Here is a 20181-nt window from a genome sequence, read left to right as displayed (position 1 = left end):
CATTACATATCGACGAAAAGAACTTTTCTTTCATTTCATTTCATGCACATAGTTGTTTGTAATCTTGTTGATACTGAAATCAAAATGATGTGAAACCTATCTATTGCCAGAAAAGAAATTAATGGATACAATAAACAGTTCATTTAGAGAGTGCAAGTCTTTATTTGTACCATCATTGAGCTAACCCATCCGTTTTGCTTTCAACGAATGATTTCTTACTTTGTGTCACATTGGCAATAATCATCACCTCCCCTTTAATTCAGTTAATCAAGTTGCGAGATTCACTTATAGTTTATTATTATACAATGAGAGATGTTGAATACACTTATATTTGCCTAGTGCTGAACCTGGACCTCATTCACTTTTATTATTATTTGTATTGACAGCATCAAAAGACATGCAAATAGACAAACTATTGATAATATATCTCATACCTTTTTTGAAGAAAAAACAACATCAAGGAAGGGAAATGAAGTTTAATTTGAATAAAACCCATCCACAACTTGTATCACAACTTAAATAGTTGTATTGCTTATAAAAATATGAATTACAATATGGGTAATACATAATAACTTATTAAGAACAAATCACTAAAAATGAAATAGAAATGAAAATTTATGGATTAAGTTCAACAATTGAGATTTTACTACAAAAATACAAATTATTAATTCTTGAAAGTCTGCAAAAAAAAGAAAATACATTTTAATCAAATAATTTCTTCAAAAGATCTGCACTTTTTCCTTCAAGTTTTGAAATAGTAACTATACTTCATTTCAAACCACTTACGATACTTACAATTCTACTATCTTCATCACAGTCACTCTCATTATTACGGGGATATTTACAAGATTCCTACAAAATATATAAAACAATCAAGTTTTACTTGTTTGTGTTTGACCACCTATGTCTTCAAAGTTGTTTTCAAAATGAAAGGTTTACTATTCACTTAAAAAAGACTTGCAATGGATAATTTTTGAAATACATCATAAAAAGTAATTACCCCTTCACTAAACCTTGCGAGCCTTCTCTTGCGGACCTAAACAAAAATGATTAATTGGAGTTTTACTCATATTAAAGTATTTCCCAAGACTTATTAAGACGTATTAAGGGAATAATTTCTCCAGTGTTCAAAGATTTGCAAAGAAACCATCATAATCATCATTTAAACCCAAAAAATTTCACCTTGCTTTGCTGATAATTATTACCATGCAGTGCTGCACGTGCAGTTGAAATTCAAAGTACAATGAGGAAATTGGCATTTGACCAACACCTAGAAACTCATGGAAGAACAAATTCACTGCACGCCAGTGAGTTTGCTGGATTTTTCCTCATATTAGAGTTTTTTAGGAACATCAATTGACGAGCACGTCAATTGCAGACAAAGATATATCTAGGATTCTTAAAAGCCATAACTGGGAATATCCAGTAAATCAATCAAAGTCCAATTTTGCACTTTAGCCAGTTAAGCCATATTAGTTTTGGCAGTTTCAAGGAAGTACAGACATTACCTCCGCAGAATCCACCACAGTTTCATCCAAATTTTCACCTTCACCAAGATCAGCCTGCCATATAAGTAATATACAATGAGTTATTTGAATTTAGTAGACAATTAACATGGGGCATAAAAGTGATAATTTCCCAATTTCCTGTTTTGCTTTTAATAGCACTATATACAGCCACATCTCACTCTGCAAAAACAGATGCCTTCACTTATACACTAATATATACATACTACTGGTATACGCATTTCTGTTAATGTGGATTTTTGGAATACTACTTTTCAGATATTATCTGGTTTATTTATTGTTAATAAATACAATTGCCAGAACATTTGCATTATTTACCTCATTTTCTAAGTCCTGAGGTCTTTGGGCCTGTGATTGAATTTAGAATACATGGAAATGGACATGCCAAGATTTAGAAATTCATTTGGAAGTAATATATCTGTTAATGAACCATGTTGATATTCCGCTCATGTAAGGTTAAAAAATCTTTAAAAATATACAACAAAGTAACTTAAACTTACTCTTTCCTCTGTTTGTGGTTTGCTTTTGGCCCTGTCTAAAGCCTCCTGAAAAAGTGGAATTCATAATAAAGTATATGTAATTCAAAGCACCACTTTATAAAATACATTTCAAATAAAGCCAACGATTGTATTTGCAGTTTCTTCATTCTTGTTTTTATATTAATTTTTCTTTTCTACAAAAAGAAAAAAATTACATCATGATTTCTTTCTATCAGCTGTTTACATCAATAGAGCTACATTTGTTTCCTAGTTCATATAGTGCTATCTTTGTGGTGTCTGATTGGTTTATCCAGAAAGCCAACAATGGTATTTTCAGTTAATTTCCTCCTTATTGTTTGTATTTTTTAATTTTTCTCTTCTACCAAAAAGATATACACCATGAGTTCTTTCTATAAGCAGTTTACACTTCTTTTTCTAATGTACATGCATTGGCATTTTTGTGCTGTATGTGTGGTATACGCAGATTTAACTGTCTTTGCTACACAATTTTGAATCTACAGTGTATTTAATGGTTGCCAATTCATCTGTGATCTACCAAACTTACAGAAGCTTGCAATTCAATTTCCTGCTGTAATCTTATAGCTCTGTCCCTTTCCAAGAGGTCCCTGTAAATTCAAATTAATGTAGTTTGAGTTAGAAAACTTAAACCATTATGGTTATAATGAGATCAACCTGAACAATAGTTAGTTATAGTACACTGCAACATTAACCTGTGAGCCTTTAGAGCATTTGAAGCCTCCTTGCCTTGGTGTATTGCTTCTACCAACTCTCTTGTAAGGCTACTTTCATTTCCTTGAAGACATAGTCATCCATACCATTAATACACAACGAGATAATTATCAGTGTTAAATTGCATAATTTAACAGAACATCATACACTTGAGTTTTTTTCATTTCTTGGTTTGTTTGTTTGTAAATGTTTTTTAAAACTCCCAAATCAGAAGAAAATCAGGAGATTTGAGATTTTTGTAAATTATGATTATCAGCTACAGGATTACCATGTATGGGATACCTTTGATAGGTTACAATTTGAGCAACAAATTGGAAGCTCAGATGCCTGCACTGACCTGCTATCAAACTTCCAACTATCATCCTGTTGGAAGTTAATGTAGGGTGCATCACCCTGATCTCCACATCTTCACTTGATTGTTGAGATTGTTGATGTTTCCCACAAGCTATGCAAATAAGACATTCAATTCATTACATTACTGAGGACATGACAATGTCTCTTTTGGATGGTTCTGTTCAAAACATATTACTTTTGCATGCATTTTTGTTGAACAACTAATTTGTGTTTGTTTCCTAAATTTTATTTTCCAAGACAATGTTGTGATTGACAATGAACTATGGAAAAATCTGTTTGAGGTTACATGCCTTTTGAGAGCTGACTTTTGTTGTCCAATAAACTGCTGTTTCATGGTAAAAGTGGGAAAAAAATTTGAAAATGATTTCCTTGGGATACAGCTTGATAATCATGTGAGTCACCAGGAGAACCACCAGTGTCTCAACAACTAATAATTATAATAATAATAATAATAATAATAATAATAATAATAATAATAACAATAATAATAACAGAGGTTGGTAATCAAGCCTAAACACTTACCACTGTTATCAAAATTGCTGCCTTGAAGGGAGGCACACAGATAGCAGGTTCCCAACACATCTGATATATCCAGCAAAGCTCTGAAATGAACCAGTAGTGTGTACTATATTCAATGAAGTGATAGATACAATACTACAATATGACTTGCACATCTCAGCTATTATTGAAATATGTTTAACTAGAATCACTTATCCCTAATGAAATGAAATGCAAAGCATGACCACTGTATAATTCTTTGCTCTGATTGTTATGAAGTTATATTGCAGAGATTTATAGGAGGTGTACCTTAAGGTATCCATGGCCTTTTGCGAAGCTTTGTAGCGGATGAGCACCAAAGGAATACAGTCCTGGTGGCACTGCTTTCTCATCTGAGTTCAATTTTTAGATAATAAGATTTTTTTGAATGTTATAATAATAATTGCTTTTAATTGTATAAATGCACAACATTAATTTTGTCTTTCCCTTCCAAACAATATCGTGCAGAACCTCTAATTTCATAAGACATGCATTTCATTTCAGTGTATTTTGATGTATGTAACCTTCAACTAGTGATGACTCAACTGTATAATTTAGGGAATGGGAAGAATTGATTAGAAATGTCAAAACATTAAGTGACGTGTTTTATGTCACAATTCTAACACTACAATTGGACGCAAAGCGCTAAAAAAACTAAACATGAACACAAAGTTACATGTACATTTTATACAATTATGCGAAAACACTATGAACCCAAGATAGACCTCAGTCAGTTGTAATACTACACTTGATTCTAAATTGCAACATTAGAACTTAGAATTAATGAAATGTGAGTCCCATGAAGAAATAATAGTTTAATATTTATTTATTTAATAATTTAATATTTACATTGCGCAAATTAACATGTCGATATGATCAAATGCGCATCACAACAATGTTCAGGGGACTTTGGCCAGACTGCATCAGCAGTTTTACAAACAATCGAAGGAAACTTATTTGAAGATGCCCCCTCCCTCCAATTCCCAGTAAACAGGCCAGACCACATCACAGTAATCTCGTGAGTGGGTTCTTTAACGTCCCCTGCCTAACCAAATTATCTAATTAATAGATGCAGGAGACGGGACCTACGGTTTATTCGTCCTTATCCGAGAATACTAGAATGTCTATCCATTTCTTATTAAAGAAAGGTAGCGCATTCTCCTCAGTTATTTTAAGACCTTGAGTGTTGGTCCGGCCGGGGCTCGAACCATCGACCTCGACCTCCCGCACAACAGTCCAGCGCTCTAACCAATTGAGCTAACCGGGAGGCGGTTAGCTCAAGAAAGAAGGTCATGTATAGCTGTTGGCTCCTAAGAGGTTAATCCCCAGCATTTGATTAGGTTTCCCTGCAAGTTTTCTGGTTGTCATTAATGGTGCAGGCTGGAAATAGGCACTTTGAGAAAGAATGTATTTCATTCAAACACAAAACCCCCTGACATATAGCAAGGTCATGAACCTGACTGCAACACAATCTGAAGTTTCACATGCTTATGACTAGGCCAACTGTGACTTGTCCATCATAACCTGAAGAGACTTTGTATGCAACTCTTATCTAAAATCATCCCTACAAACCTTCACACACTTACTTCTCGTGCATTTATGCACAGGAATGGTAGCACTGGGGGCACATCATGTGCTACCATTAGTTTTCTTAGAAGCTGTAAATCATAGGCTGGTCCACATCTTGGGTCTAACAGTAAGAATGTAGAATCAATTGAGCACATAACTTCTTTGCTGGACCAGATTAAAATGATTCATTCCAAGTCTTTACTTACTCGCTTCTGCACCAACCAGTTGATCCACCTCCTCTTCCACTGTTCCCACTGAAAAACATTACATGTCTTTTTTTAACTTATTCTCCCTTTCTTTTATTACATTATTTTACAATATTCATGTTCAAAACCTATCAAAATATAATTTGAACTAGGATTGACAAGCCAATATTTGACCTTTAAAATTTGTATATAATTATTGGATTACACTATTACCTTCTACTGCCTGTGCAGCCAAAATGTGGCCATCCATTGCCATAGGACAGCATGTGACTACTGACTCTAGGAAATTGAGAACAACTTTAGGATGAATGATTACAAAGACTATAAACAGCATGAATTGACTACTTTCAGCTATAAGTTTTGTCTTTCAAGTTATTACAACTCTCATAGTCTTTTCAAGTGGGTATTTCATTCTTAATATCTCTTTGTGCAATATAATTATGCCCATCCCGTTTGTAACTCAACTCCAGAAATAATTACATATTGAACTTCCTTCATCTTTACCATATAGGCTTTCAACAAACATCTCTGCTCTTTTCTGGTCACCTAATTGAAAGGAAAAGAAAAAGAGAAAAAAAGGAAAACAAGTTCATTAAAGCTGCAAGAGCAATGCTACCCTACACTTTAGTTCTCCAGACAGAAAAAGTGTGGAAAGTATACCTACATGTACCTGCTACAATGGGTACTTGATGTACTATTGGTGATGAAGTAAAGATAGGTCTACCAAGTTCCTCATCACTTGTGTTTTCATCTGAAGTAAAAAAAATAGGCAGTTAAGACTGGATATGGCTACTACTACTACATCCCACATCTTTTTGAGTACCCAATAGATGGTAACAAATAGTCATATTCATAATAATAAATTAATGATTAAAATAATGATAATAATATCAAAGAGAAATGAAAAATTATAGTGGCTACCTCAAGAACCTCACCATTCCTCTATCCATCTATCCTTTCGAATTCTACAGTCACACTCACTCGCTCGCTCACTCACTCAACCAAGTCAACATTATGGCCTCACCTCCATAGGAGGCAGTGGCCATAAAAATTATTTGAAATCAAATAATATATGGATGGCTATTTTGGGGTCCACCTAAATTAAATGTTAACACAAGTTTTTACGTGTTTGTATACTCTCATCTAAACACCAGTTGACATGTTCGCGTTACAGCCCCATTTGTTGGAACCAAATCAAGTTTCATTTCTGACTATCCTACAAGTTATTAATCATAACACATAATGTCATGTACCTTCTGGAGGGTCTACCACAACCACCTCGTTGGGGGCTCTCGCTACCCCAATTCCAACATTTCCAGTTCCTGATGTTGATTGCCCTGTTGTATCAAGCATTAAAGAAAAGAACGATTGGGTTGAAATAAAGTGATTCTCTTGGAAAGTATTCTAGGTTACTTAACATCATCTTTTCACAGAAACTGCAATTACTAATGATAACATCACAGTCAATTAAGCTAAGAACGAATTTCAATCGGTAAGGAATGTTCTCCAATTACCGATAATTGGCGGGTGCTCGATCGTCTAAGAAAAACCTTTAATGCATAAATATGATATGAACTTTTCGTTAATAATCACCTGCTGCACCATCTCGATCTTGATTCGTGTTATCTGAAAAAGAGAGAACGACGTTATTAAGTTAATTTAAAAGAAACTGAATCATGTAGTTTAGCCGAGTGCAGGTTCAGCACATCATGAATCACTTAAGATCATCTTTTCATGGAAACTGCAATTACTATCAGAACATCACAATCAATTAAGCTAGGAATGAATTTCAATCACGTCCTTGGCAAGGAGGCAAGGAAAGTTCTACAATTACCGGTATATGGCGGGAGCTCGATCTTCTTCGAAAAACCTTTAATGCTTAAATATGATATTGATCTTTTCATTAATTAATAATCACCTGCTTCGCCATCCTGATCTTGATTCGTGCTATCTGAAAAAGAGAGAAAGACGACGTTATTCATTACATTTCAAAGAAACGGTCTGATGTAGTTGAGCCGAGTGCAGACATAGTTAAATATGGTGCAGATTAACATGAGTACTCCTTGAATGAGACAGATATTCGTAACCATAATTCTACTAGACATTGTTGTTCTTCAGTCCCGTGAACAAATGAACTTTTCCGAATACACTGTAAAAATGCATTTTCTACGTTGTAAGCACAAGATCTCTTCAGCACTTGTACCGTGCACTAGTGAGTCAAGACTCGATTCAACTCGGGCCAGACCCCGCCACTTGCGCATCGTCGCTCGCGTGAAGCATGAAGTACCGCAACGTGCTCTATCTCCAAACTTCAGCATACTTTTAAAAGTTATGTCGGAAGACTTGGTTCGAATTTTCCAGTAATCCTCGTTAAAAGTTTATCGGGACTGCTGTTGCGACTTGGACATGTCTTGTCGTTATGCAAATGTTTTCTTTCCCTAGGGCCTTATCTAACTACGAAGTTGACTTGCCCTTTTCGTTAAGAGTTATCTTACCTCGATCTAATCGCATGAACACTCTACAGCGGCTTTTGAACATTGCCTTCATTGTATCCCCGCACATATCATCCCATGTGCCAGCCAGGGTCAACAGGTTAGAACCACTGACAGTTCGATAAAAGAGCAATCTAAAAAAAAAAAAAAAAACCGGTTAACCGCTACATAATACATATTTATAGGCCAGAAATCTGTTACTTCCTATTAACTATTTGTCAGCTTTACCTCGACGCCTCCCTACTATTTAGATGCTGCCTGAAACCATTCAATACGATCTCTTGCAGATTGGCTGTACTGGAGTTGTTCGGAAATTCCAGCTGGGTGACTCTTCCACTACTTTCCAACACCCGCTGGATGTTGGGACGCGGTACCTTCAGCTGATCGCAGTAGCGTAGCAATATGAAAGAACGTTTCATACTTCTAGATCGTCTTGTCCTGTCCGTCGACATTGCTGCTTGAGTACTTTATCAACAAAAACGGTCGAAATAAATTAAAGATGTAAGAGAGTCGAAGCGCTTTAAATGTACTCGCCGGTAAATGACATGACATTTGAAAACTTACATCTCATAATTGCTAATGAATATTTTTCTCACTTTGACGGCTATCTGGATCCATTGGGATCACATGTAGACGTCCCATTGTGAACAATCACCTTTAAATGGGCCGTTTAATAAAATAAAACTGCAATTAGTTTGGATAATAATTATTGTGATCCACATTATTGAATGCTAATTTGATCAAGGAGGGGTCAAGAAACAAGCTCCTTTTAAGGATGCACATCATATAAAAGTTGCCACTTTCAAACGAGAACATACGATTGATAGTCTTTATATTTTAATGAATTATGATACACCGTCAGTTGTTTCCGATGAGAATTTTTATAAGTTCGATCCTTCACGTATCGACATTTTTTTTTTCCATCATCGGATGGAATATACGGTCTTCCCTCTATTTTGGTGCATTCCTTGTTCACCTGGCTCTTTAATTCGTGTCTGTTCAGTTTTCAACATTTTAGAACACAATTGATTCTTGGATGGTATGGCCAAATGTCAAATTATTCAGCTTCATAGGATCGTGAAAAAGGTGTTTGAAGGGCTGTTTTGTCGCAATTTTGCAACAATTGTCACACTTTGCTATATCTGTCGCACTTTGTAATAACACTTGTCGCACTTTATAATTACACTTGTCACACTCTGTAATGAAAAAGCTGTTGCACTTTGTAGTAACAGACTTTACTACATCGCTTGCAGCGCCAGTGGGCAAGATGAAGTGAACCTTGTGTTCTGATTGGCTACCGGAGTAGGCAAGATGGGCCGATCTTGCCCGGTTGGGATTGCCTGCATTGATCTCGCGCATGAAATAAAAAAATAATTAGAACTATTTTCGTAATTCTTGGGCAATTTCGGCGATGGAAACGCAAAAACTGCTAGGTGATAATCAAAATAATGCAAACAGAAACGACTTTCGTGTGCTACAAATGGCTTTCGTTCCAGGCTTTTGAATTGAAGTAAGCGGCCGACCATTTAACTTTTGAGGAGAGGGGAAGGGGGGGGGGTGATTTCTGGTCATGAAAAAATTTTTTTCTAGCAATCTGCTGGGCAGGATATTTTTCCATTCTAAATGCTCTGCGGGATATTTTTTCCCTCCTGATTTCTCTGCAGGATTTTTTTTTTCCTCAAAGAAAAGGGTAATGTGTTTACATATACAAAATGTATTTACAAAATGTATTTACATTTACACTGTGGTCATTGCAGCAATAGTTCTAATATAGCTATGTTTTCGGAAAGTAATTCTTTACAATCGTTTTATATTACATCAAATAAAGTGATGCACCACAGGCAGATGTGAAAACGTTTAGTTTCTCAATTAACAAATTTGATAATGTCAAAAAAACATTTCTGGCACTATGACAATCATAAAATTGTTTCATTTGCTGATAACGGATATGGTTTGCAGTTTTCAGCCATGTTCATCACTGCTGTAAATTTTTATCTTGCAGCACAATTTTTATTCATGAAATATACAGCTACTGTTGATACACCTATCAATGCCATGCCCCAACAGGGGGAGTGTGCAATTAGGTGGAAAGAACAGACCATCGCACTTTGTAATAAACGAAAAGATGTAGCACCTTGTAATTACACTTGGTAAATGGTAGGAGGACAAACTAAGCCTGTCTCGATTGGGTTAGTAAAGTTGCTGGAAAGTCCCTCATTGAAATGCCGAAAACTTTCTAAAAAATTGTCCGGCTACCTAAATATCAAAATTCGCCACATAAATGTTTGATACTTTTATATCAACGTTCAAATAAAACTTTAGTTTTCGTTGATCACAATAACTTTTAACAACAGTCAAGAATAGCTTGGAACTTAGACAGAGCTCGGTTCGCACTGACATGGGCGAAATTGGAATTTGTTCTTGTATGTTGGAGGTGAAACTATTCAATTCTCCTCTTCTGTTCGTAATCCTGGAGTGATACTCGATCTCAGTGCTGATATGGAAGACCACATTAAAAAGATTTTCGAAAAATGTCATTTCCATCTAACTGATATCAGTAAGATCAGTACATATTTGGATCGTGAATCTGCTTAAGCAATTATTCATCCTTTTGTGACCACTAACTTGGACTACAGTCTGTACTGCTATTTTATATGGATTACCTAAAGTTCTCTTAAACCGCCTACAGCTAGTGCAGAATAGGGCAGCGCGCATTGTAACATTTACAAAGAAGTATGAACATATAACTCCCATTTTAATAGATAAAAATAAAAATAAATAGAAATCCCAACATCAGGGTAGTCCCATCAGAACTTAAAGCTCTGCTATCAATAGGAGCCCTGGTGAATAGGATCCAAAAATAAATATAAAATAATAAAAAAGTCTTATTCAATATAATATTACAGAAAATTCTAATTAACGTGACTATTATAAACAACATATCCATGATAAAAAAAAGATCTCTTGGCTGTTTCAGTTCTAGCGCGAGGCAAATGAAGCAAATTTCCCTGTCTTGTTCTGGTATTATTAGGGTTAGGGTTGGGTTTAGAGGACAATTACCAAAAATACATTTATTAACCACTTTAAAAGTATGTTCGTCTCTTCTCGACTGTAATAACATTTACTGAAAGGCCATTTAAGATCCATTAAAGCTTGACCACTATCGTTAGATTTTGAAACAATTTTGGATGCCTTTCTTTGAAAATTATCCAGAAGTCCGGCATTGCTAAAACTTGGGTGTGGCCAGTCATAGTTTTCAAATCGGTTCAGTTCTTTGCTTTTGATTCCAAAATAGCGCAGTTTCCTGAAAAAAAGAGAATGATCTATTGTGTTGAATGCCTTACGCAAGTCCACAAAAGCTAGTCGTCAGGAACTTTGCTCTGAGACAGTGAAGCATTAATTATTGCTTGAAACGTCAGCTTTTGTAATCGTTACGGTGGCCAATTTACCATTTCAACTTTGTTGATATATCCAAATTATTTCGTTACTCCCACCGACGCAGCCCCAAACAGTTTCTTTCGAAACTATCAGCCTTTATTAATTATTACTGTTAATAGGTTTTGTGACAATTGCAGAAGCGTCCTTTAGAAGTCTTTGTGGAATGTTATCTAAGCCCACTGCTTTGCCTGATTGAAGTCGTCGGCCTTCCGACTGAACAGCAGTTTCAGAACTGTCAGTAAACAGAAAAGTAGCGTTCGTAGCTTCTGTTAAAGATATACTTCACGAGAGTTTCGATGCAGCATTTACAAACGATTTGCAAAGGTTGACAGCTGTATTTATGAATGTATTGTTGAAATAATTTGCGATTGAGCTCTTTTCAGTTATAACTTGACCGTCGACTTTGAGTTGCGGAGATGGTTCTTTGCTTTCGGAGGGGAGGATTTTCTTAACTGTAGTAATCTAGTAGTAGTAAATACTTTTATTTAGCTAGGGTAACTCCTAAATACGTATGATGCACGATCCTCGCAGTAGATAGCGCTATTTAAGCAATCAATAGGAGCCCTGGTGAATAGGATCCAAAAATAAATATAAAATAATAAAAAAGTCTTATTCAATATAATATTACAGAAAATTCTAATTAACGTGACTATTATAAACAACATATCCATGATAAAAAAAAGATCTCTTGGCTGTTTCAGTTCTAGCGCGAGGCAAATGAAGCAAATTTCCCTGTCTTGTTCTGGTATTATTAGGGTTAGGGTTGGGTTTAGAGGACAATTACCAAAAATACATTTATTAACCACTTTAAAAGTATGTTCGTCTCTTCTCGACTGTAATAACATTTACTGAAAGGCCATTTAAGATCCATTAAAGCTTGACCACTATCGTTAGATTTTGAAACAATTTTGGATGCCTTTCTTTGAAAATTATCCAGAAGTCCGGCATTGCTAAAACTTGGGTGTGGCCAGTCATAGTTTTCAAATCGGTTCAGTTCTTTGCTTTTGATTCCAAAATAGCGCAGTTTCCTGAAAAAAAGAGAATGATCTATTGTGTTGAATGCCTTACGCAAGTCCACAAAAGCTAGTCGTCAGGAACTTTGCTCTGAGACAGTGAAGCATTAATTATTGCTTGAAACGTCAGCTTTTGTAATCGTTACGGTGGCCAATTTACCATTTCAACTTTGTTGATATATCCAAATTATTTCGTTACTCCCACCGACGCAGCCCCAAACAGTTTCTTTCGAAACTATCAGCCTTTATTAATTATTACTGTTAATAGGTTTTGTGACAATTGCAGAAGCGTCCTTTAGAAGTCTTTGTGGAATGTTATCTAAGCCCACTGCTTTGCCTGATTGAAGTCGTCGGCCTTCCGACTGAACAGCAGTTTCAGAACTGTCAGTAAACAGAAAAGTAGCGTTCGTAGCTTCTGTTAAAGATATACTTCACGAGAGTTTCGATGCAGCATTTACAAACGATTTGCAAAGGTTGACAGCTGTATTTATGAATGTATTGTTGAAATAATTTGCGATTGAGCTCTTTTCAGTTATAACTTGACCGTCGACTTTGAGTTGCGGAGATGGTTCTTTGCTTTCGGAGGGGAGGATTTTCTTAACTGTAGTAATCTAGTAGTAGTAAATACTTTTATTTAGCTAGGGTAACTCCTAAATACGTATGATGCACGATCCTCGCAGTAGATAGCGCTATTTAAGCAATAGCGAAAATCAGACCTGAAAAAAATCCGGCCTGTACGGGACTCGAACCACTGACCTCTGCGATACTAGTGCAGCGCTCTACCAATTGAGCTAACAAGCCAACTGGGAGCAGGCCGTTAAGTTGATTCATAATAAGCACTAGTATCGCAGAGGTCAGTGGTTCGAGTCCCGTACAGGCCTGATTTTTTCAGGTCTGATTTTCGCTATCGCTTAAATAGCGCTATCTACTGCGAGGATCGTGCATCATACGTGTCTAATACCGCAGTTCAAAATATATGAACTTCATATATTTCATTCTATCTGATTTATCACTTTCACGGGTTTATTACGAATCAACTTAACGGCCTGCTCCCAGTTGGCTCAATTGGTAGAGCGCTGCACTAGTATCGCAGAGGTCAGTGGTTCGAGTCCCATACAGGCCTGACTTTTTTCAGGTCTGATTTTCGCTATCGCTTAAATAGCGCTATCTACTGCGAAGATCGTGCATCATACGTATCTAATACCGCAGTTCAAAATATATGAACTTCATATATTTCATTCTATCTGGTAACTCCTAAAGTTAAAAAAACTGATATCCTTAGAGGCCCTTGGAGATTCACCAAGATTGATATCCAATTTTCTCAGCTTTTTTACCAGCTCCTACTCTTTGCGTTCTTGTTCGAATAAGTTACTCAAGGACCTAAATTGTGGAACAGCATACCCGCATCTTTAAGAAATGCCGATTCCTTGAATTCTTCCAAAAAAGACATATTTAATTCGCCAAGCTTTTTTGATTTGTAAATATATTTCTGTTTAATTTCCATGTTTATATAATGTAGCTGTTAGATTTTTCAGTGTTTTTAAATACATTTTGTGATACTTTTACGCGCCTAGAGCAATTAGTGATATAGACGCTATATAGATAAAGTTTATTATTATTACCATTGTTATTATTATTATTAGTAGTTGATAAATATTCAAGAAATTCGCATAAATTTAAGTTTTCCGTGAACTTTGACGTTTTCGCGCTTGATATGTGCTCTAAACCTATATTTTGAGCACAATCTATGTAGAAATAGATTATTATCTCTTAGGTACAGTTCATGCGCCAAGGTTTTCCGAAAATCACCCGCACGTGACATGATCGATCGTTGCTTTTTTCACGTGTGTGTTGTTGACAGTGTAACCAAAGAGGCGATGAGACTCACTACCTCGTGTTAAGTAGTGAATAGAGTACCGAAGCCCTGACGTCACGTTTCCATGGTTGCATTTCTGCTGGATCTAAACAAACTCACATGTGTTTAACATGGCGGCGTTGTCGATAACATCGTTCGCAAAATACTTCTCAGATGAGCCTAAATCTTTAAACCGTGGCGAAAACCATTACCAATCTGGACACGTTCTATCTTTTTGCTATTGTGATGGAATTATCAGAGGGTCAGTGCAAGCGAGCATGAAAAGTACGACGTATAAAGTCACAGTAAGTGTAAAATTTCTATTACTCGATGTCTATCCGTTAACATCGCCAAACCAAAACTTATTTAAATTAAGTGATTTCGAATCTTCGTTTAAAGGAAATCTTGAAAAGTAAGCTTATATTTCTTTTTCTCTTTCCTTCGCAGATATATCTTCAAGAAAACGAAATACGTTCCACAGAATGCGAGTGCCCTCGTGGCGGTTCAAAGTGTAGTCACGCTGTAGCTCTGTTCCTTCATGGCTACCACAACTTAAGTAGAACTGACATCGAATGTCAGTGGAAGAAACAAAAGGCATCCGAGGTGGTTAAAACGGTAGAAGATCTGTATCCACCCAAAGAAACTAAAGTCCTAAAACGAAAAACTACAGATGAGGACAGAGAATGGCTACGGAACAAGCTGAAGAGATACGGCGAGTTCACAGGAATGTTATGGCTTTTGAGCCCCGAACCTGACAAAGAGAATCGTCTGCCGATCTCCACAGTCGAAGAAATCATTTTATCGAGAGAGTTTGTTGAAAGCGGACTTGATACAAATTTCTTGTTGGAAAAATTGAAAGTAAGTGAGCAGCAAGTGAAATCAGTCTGTGAGATCACGAAAGAGCAACGTGAATGTGGAGAGTGGCATGTGGTGAGAAAAGGACGTTTGACTGCTAGCAATTTTGGTCCAGTTCTTGAAGCAAAAAGAGTCACTCCTTCCCTTATCAAGCGTGTTCTTGGAGAATACGACATCTCTCGAGTGCAGGCTGTTCGATGGGGTGTCGTTAACGAGAAAGAAGGAATAAAGGCCTTCACCAAATTAACAATGAAAGTAGTAAAGGATTGTGGCCTTTGGCTACACAAGTCTGGTGTTTTGGGTGCATCACCAGATGGACTTGTTGATGACAATGCGATCATTGAAGTCAAATGCCCTTACACACATCGCAATTCAACAATTGAGGAGGCTGTTAAAGACCCTAAGTTCTGTTTAGTAAAGAGAGATGCTGGCTATTGTTTAAAACAATCCCACCACTACTGGCATCAAGTCCAGGGTCAGCTGTTTATAACTGGGAAGCAAATCTGTTACTTTGTGGTTTGGACAACAATGCAAACTGTTGTGTTGGCAATCCAGAAAGACTGCACATGGGAACCAAATCTTCTTTCACTTCAAGAATTTTATACAATTCACATGATTCCTGCACTTGTTGATGGTGGTCTTTAAATTTTAAGACTTTGTTGTAAAATTAATGTAGTTTTTTATAAAGTAATGGATTTGATAATACATACTTTTAGAAATATTTTTTAAAATATTGTTTTATTTGGTAAAATCATTGCAACTTTTACAACAAATATGCAGTAACTGAAGGGTGTATATAAAATAAAAATGTTCATGTTAATCTTAAAATTGTTTTTCTTTAAACAGCAACATTTGCTGGGGTTTTTACATTAGCTACTTGAGACAAGAAAATGATAGATTCATTGTAATCGTATTTGAATACAGTTGGTTATCTGAATTCATAATAAGACTAGCATAAGGGTGTGGTGGCAGGAATACTGATCAGAAATAAATAGTTTGTCATTAAGTTGTGTATCATGATTCCTTGTATCATGAGCAAGTAAAATAGGGTTACAAGCTTTTCACAGATCACACAACACCTGTCCACTCTTTGTATCAGAATACAGTTAATTGATTAACTATGATCAGACAATGCCAATGTATACCAGGCCTTAGTAAACTGATGTAAGATGATCAATATTTCAATTAAAATGACTAATCAAAGTCAACAGTGTCATTGGTTTCCTTAATTAATGGGTTTTGTAAATTAACTAAAGCACCACATAGCTGTATAATCTTACCAGAGAGGGATCGCAAGTATGGTGGCACAAAATTTAAAATTTTATAGTTCTTCAATCTAGCATTAGCACGTTCTACGTGTATACGACATTTTGCAATGCTCTTTGTTAACTTAACTTCACTTTCTGTAAATTTTCCATTGTTCAAGAATGGGGGAATGTTCACATATACACCATTAGGAACAATATCATTTATCAAAAACCCTTTATCCGCAAGTATAATATCCCCAGCAACAAAATGCTTTAATATTCCTGACTTTTGAACCGTTACTTTATCTGATACTGAGCCAGGGAAAAGTTTACTTACATAAGTTATAACCGCGTTGGGTGCCACACCAACAATTGTCTTAAAAGAATTCATACCCCTGTACGTTGAATATGTCAATTTTTGGTCACTCATAAGCTTAGGTGTAGCAACCTCGATATCGGTGCAATCTATTACCATACGACAGTCTCCAAATAAGCTAAATGAGCCTGGAAGTGAAGTTTTGTTTTTTTGTCTGGATGGAACAGCTATCTCCATTTGATCTTCATATAGAATTTGGTGCAAAACATGGATAAATGTTGTCACAATATTCGCTATTGTAGCAGTACTGCAACTAAAAAGTTCAGCTAAATGTAAGTTATGATAATTATGTCTAATCTTCATCAATGTTATCAATATTTGATCTTCAAAAGATATCTTGTCTACTTTCCAGCCACACACGTAAACAATATCGTTGCGGTATCTTTCGGCATATTCGACAACAATGTGGAACATTTCTTTGTTTGGGAGGCCAGTTTCCATGTTGATTACCTTTGAATCCATGTTAAAAGAGCTGTAGTTTCTTTTTAAGTAGCTTTCTTTTTCTTTCAACTCGGATACTTGGGTCTTTAATGTCCCTAGCTCTGCTTGTAGCAGGATATTTTCAGTCTGCAAAGTAGTGCATTTCATTTGCATCTCCTCGCAACTGAGCTCGCAAGGCTCGTTCTGGTTGCTCTTCGTCGAAGATTCTGAAAGGATCTGCTCGATAGTCGTTGTCTCTGGGACTTCAGTTCTTTGCTTTTTCCTTTTTGGAGCATTTCGAGATTCAAATAGTTTGTCTTTATTCCAGGAAAAGACCTCGGGGCCTTCTTCTTTACTTCCTCGGAAATGACAACTACAAACTCGAGCGCCTTTGCCAGGTTCACGATCAGCTCGTCTGGAGAGAGAAAACGAAGGTTTTAAACTTTAATCATAACGTAAAAAAAAGCTTTTTTTCTCTCTAGAGGTCTTTCAAAGGTATAATCCACAGGTCAGTGCACTTTTGAGTGGTTAAATAAAACCATCTTCCGCGTAACTATAACCGACACGTGGCCGTGCATCATGGTGGTCATTGTACCAAAAATCAACCTACCTTATTAGAGAAATCCATTTTCTTCTTTGAGCAGGATCTTTGGGGAAACGGTAAAAGCTGCAATTGTGACTTTCTGACTGATGATTGCAGTCGGGAACGAAGCATTGGCCCATTTTATGATGAGATGTAACGAAAGACGCCAAATAGTGTTTAGATCCAGCAAAAATGCTACCATGGTAACATGACGTCACACTTCGGCACTCTAATAGAATCTTTTACCCTGAATTTTGTTATCACCCACTTCATTTTTATTTTTGTGCCCTTCACTTCGGCATCTCTAAGTATTTTCACAAGGTCGCCCTCTTTCCTCCTTGCGAACCAAGAACCAGCACTTTTTTTCTGAAGATTTTCTCTCGCCACGTACTTCTTTCACTTCGACAAGTTCCTCTTAAAAAATCTCTCCGAGTATGCCAATCTTGGAACTCGGACACTCGTCATTGTCCAAATTTCAGAAATGTGCATTTGTTTCACGAGAGAAATGGTTTAGTCTTCGTGGCGAAGATTGAAAATGACTCTCGACCAATGAGGGCATGAGAATTTCTATGGTTATTGTGAAAAGGCCACAAACAAAGTGCGAAAATTTTATTTCAAAGAACGACAGAACAAAGGGCCGCAGCTCCGCCTCTCGTTTTCGCAGCAGTAGCGGTTTCTTAGCAGTCACAAAATAAGTAGTAAAATACAGCAAATCAAGCATCCGAAAAGCATCAAGATGAATCTCATGGACATTAACAGGCTTACTGATGGTCCAGTCCTCGATGTAATAACCTGGCTACAGCGGCAGAACTTGATAGCTAGTCCTCTGAGATGCGTGCCATGCAATAGAGGAATGGAATTAGTAGAGAGAAATCCAGACCACGTAGATGGATATGTGTGGTAAGAATAGACATTACCAATACTAAACTTTTTTAAATATCTACTTTCTATCACCGACATACTACTAGGTAGTTTAGCATTGAAATAAGTGATCATCATAAATCGGAATTCCTAACGAGTTAGACCACTGCTTTCCCTTTTCCAAATTTAAGCAAAATGACTAACAATCGATCCTTGTCTATAATTATTAAATATTTTTCTTTATAAGGAGATGCAAAGGCTGTAGAGGCAAAAAGTCTCTGAGAGAAGGCAGTTTTTTCGCCGAGTTTCCCCGGATTCCTCTGAAAAAACTCCTAATTGTGATCTACCTGTGGAGTCAGCGCGAGTTGCGCTCTAGGGTTTCTTCCATGGTTGGATTGACAAAAAACACCGTTGGACGTGTGTTTGCCACTCTCCGCTTCATTTGTAAGAGAGATATAGAAGATAGACCAGTCACCCCATTTGGCGGGCGTGTGTACGTGGTCAAGTGTGACGAAAGTCAATTCAAGCACAAATCGAAGGTGAGTAAGTGCACTGTAATTTTCATTTCAAACGGAGGCTTCTGTTTGAAAACTTAGTTTTGTAGCAACTTCTTGACAACTTTTAAAGGAAATCTATCAATTTCCGGGCTCGCCAAGTCTCATTTATTTATTTGCTTATGGTTTGACAGAGGTTACGCCCCCTTTTAAGATTGCCCCCTTGTAATACGCCCGCCTTTAATAGCTTACAACATCCCAAAATCAGAGTAGTCTATAGATTTTCCGCCAAGTATCAGACACATCCAACTCTCCGTACGGAAAAATTATTTTACCACGAAATATTAATAGGGTTTGATCCGCAAGCATTTTTTCTTGCTGCAAGTCATACATGTGCTCGCGAGCACAGCCAGGTTGAAGAATTGTCCGTTTTTCTGGCTACCGTGCCCATGATACAAGAACGCCTAACACCCGCCATTAAATCTGGTAAGAAGGAGGGTTTATATGCCAGGAGGGTGCTTGATTTCGCACGCATCAAGTCAAAGTTAATCGTTATTTTGACAAGCATGAATGCCAATATAAATCTCCGTTTTAAAAATTTAATCGTTATAGTATCAAAGAGGTCGCAGGGCCAGCGATGAAGTGTGGGTGTTTGGCGTGATCTCTACGGAACACAGTCCTTGTCGCGGCTACTTTCAAGTTGTAAGGAGAAGAGACCGCCGAGCATTGTCCAATATTCTTCAAAGGGTCCTCCTGCCTGGGTCAGAAGTGCACACTGACGACTGGGCTGCGTACAGGAACCTTCATCTGTACGTTCCTAACGTGACCATGCACAGAATAGTTGTCCATCAGAACAACTTCGTTGATCCCGTTACTGGCGTACATACGCAAGAGGCAGAGTCGGCGCGGGCGCGCGTCAAGTACCACGTAAAGAGGGAGAAAGGAATCCGCCAAGGGGACCGTGACATCCAGGATTTCCTTGACGAACACATGTGGCGAGATTGGCGCGGGCTGGAAGCCGTTTTCGAAAATGTTCTGGCAATAGTACCAACGTACTATATTCCGAGTAGCCTGATTGCTTAGAGGTTATGTAACGTATTAATCATTCAGCTCTCAAACAGCCTGG

At 37.0% G+C, this 20181-nt stretch overlaps 5 protein-coding genes across 17 annotated transcripts in view; 3 read left to right on the top strand and 2 right to left on the bottom strand.

Moving 5' to 3' along the window:
* Positions 1-20181, top strand: part of LOC148722298 (uncharacterized) — a 63909-nt gene that overhangs the window by 24212 nt on the left and 19516 nt on the right. The window lies entirely within an intron of this gene.
* Positions 462-8380, bottom strand: LOC111329223 (uncharacterized). 13 transcript variants are annotated; one of them, XM_088737138.1, is made up of 21 exons: positions 8142-8380; positions 7917-8047; positions 7340-7372; positions 7015-7047; positions 6675-6758; positions 6086-6172; positions 5926-5967; positions 5635-5700; positions 5422-5469; positions 5233-5336; positions 3917-3999; positions 3632-3711; positions 3093-3200; positions 2737-2818; positions 2571-2631; positions 2027-2071; positions 1845-1874; positions 1509-1562; positions 1001-1036; positions 796-852; positions 462-679 (listed from the first exon to the last, which is right to left on the bottom strand). In XM_088737138.1, exons 1-21 carry the CDS (start codon positions 8363-8365, stop codon positions 665-667), a joined length of 1503 nt encoding a protein of 500 aa, XP_088593264.1. In that variant the 5' UTR covers positions 8366-8380; the 3' UTR covers positions 462-664. The 13 variants fall into 13 exon arrangements, 12 of the variants coding, with proteins under 12 accessions (XP_088593264.1, XP_088593265.1, XP_088593267.1 ...); XM_088737139.1 differs by having other exon boundaries at positions 6092-6172; XM_088737141.1 differs by lacking the exon at positions 1001-1036.
* Positions 14274-16277, top strand: LOC148722303 (uncharacterized). The gene is made up of 2 exons (XM_088735973.1): positions 14274-14524; positions 14667-16277. The coding sequence occupies exons 1-2, from the start codon at positions 14351-14353 to the stop codon at positions 15717-15719; spliced, it is 1227 nt and encodes a 408-aa protein (XP_088592099.1). The 5' UTR covers positions 14274-14350; the 3' UTR covers positions 15720-16277.
* Positions 15794-17935, bottom strand: LOC148722302 (uncharacterized). The gene is made up of 2 exons (XM_088735972.1): positions 17728-17935; positions 15794-17532 (listed from the first exon to the last, which is right to left on the bottom strand). Exons 1-2 carry the CDS (start codon positions 17838-17840, stop codon positions 16269-16271), a joined length of 1377 nt encoding a protein of 458 aa, XP_088592098.1. The 5' UTR covers positions 17841-17935; the 3' UTR covers positions 15794-16268.
* Positions 18088-20138, top strand: LOC148722301 (uncharacterized). The gene is made up of 3 exons (XM_088737032.1): positions 18088-18600; positions 18809-19100; positions 19668-20138. Exons 1-3 carry the CDS (start codon positions 18437-18439, stop codon positions 20136-20138), a joined length of 927 nt encoding a protein of 308 aa, XP_088593158.1. The 5' UTR covers positions 18088-18436.

Source organism: Stylophora pistillata, chromosome 10 (assembly GCF_964205215.1).
Source record: "Stylophora pistillata chromosome 10, jaStyPist1.2, whole genome shotgun sequence".
NCBI lineage: Eukaryota > Metazoa > Cnidaria > Anthozoa > Scleractinia > Pocilloporidae > Stylophora > Stylophora pistillata.
Note: the sequence above shows the minus strand (reverse complement) of the source record. Positions and strands in the feature narration are given on the sequence as shown.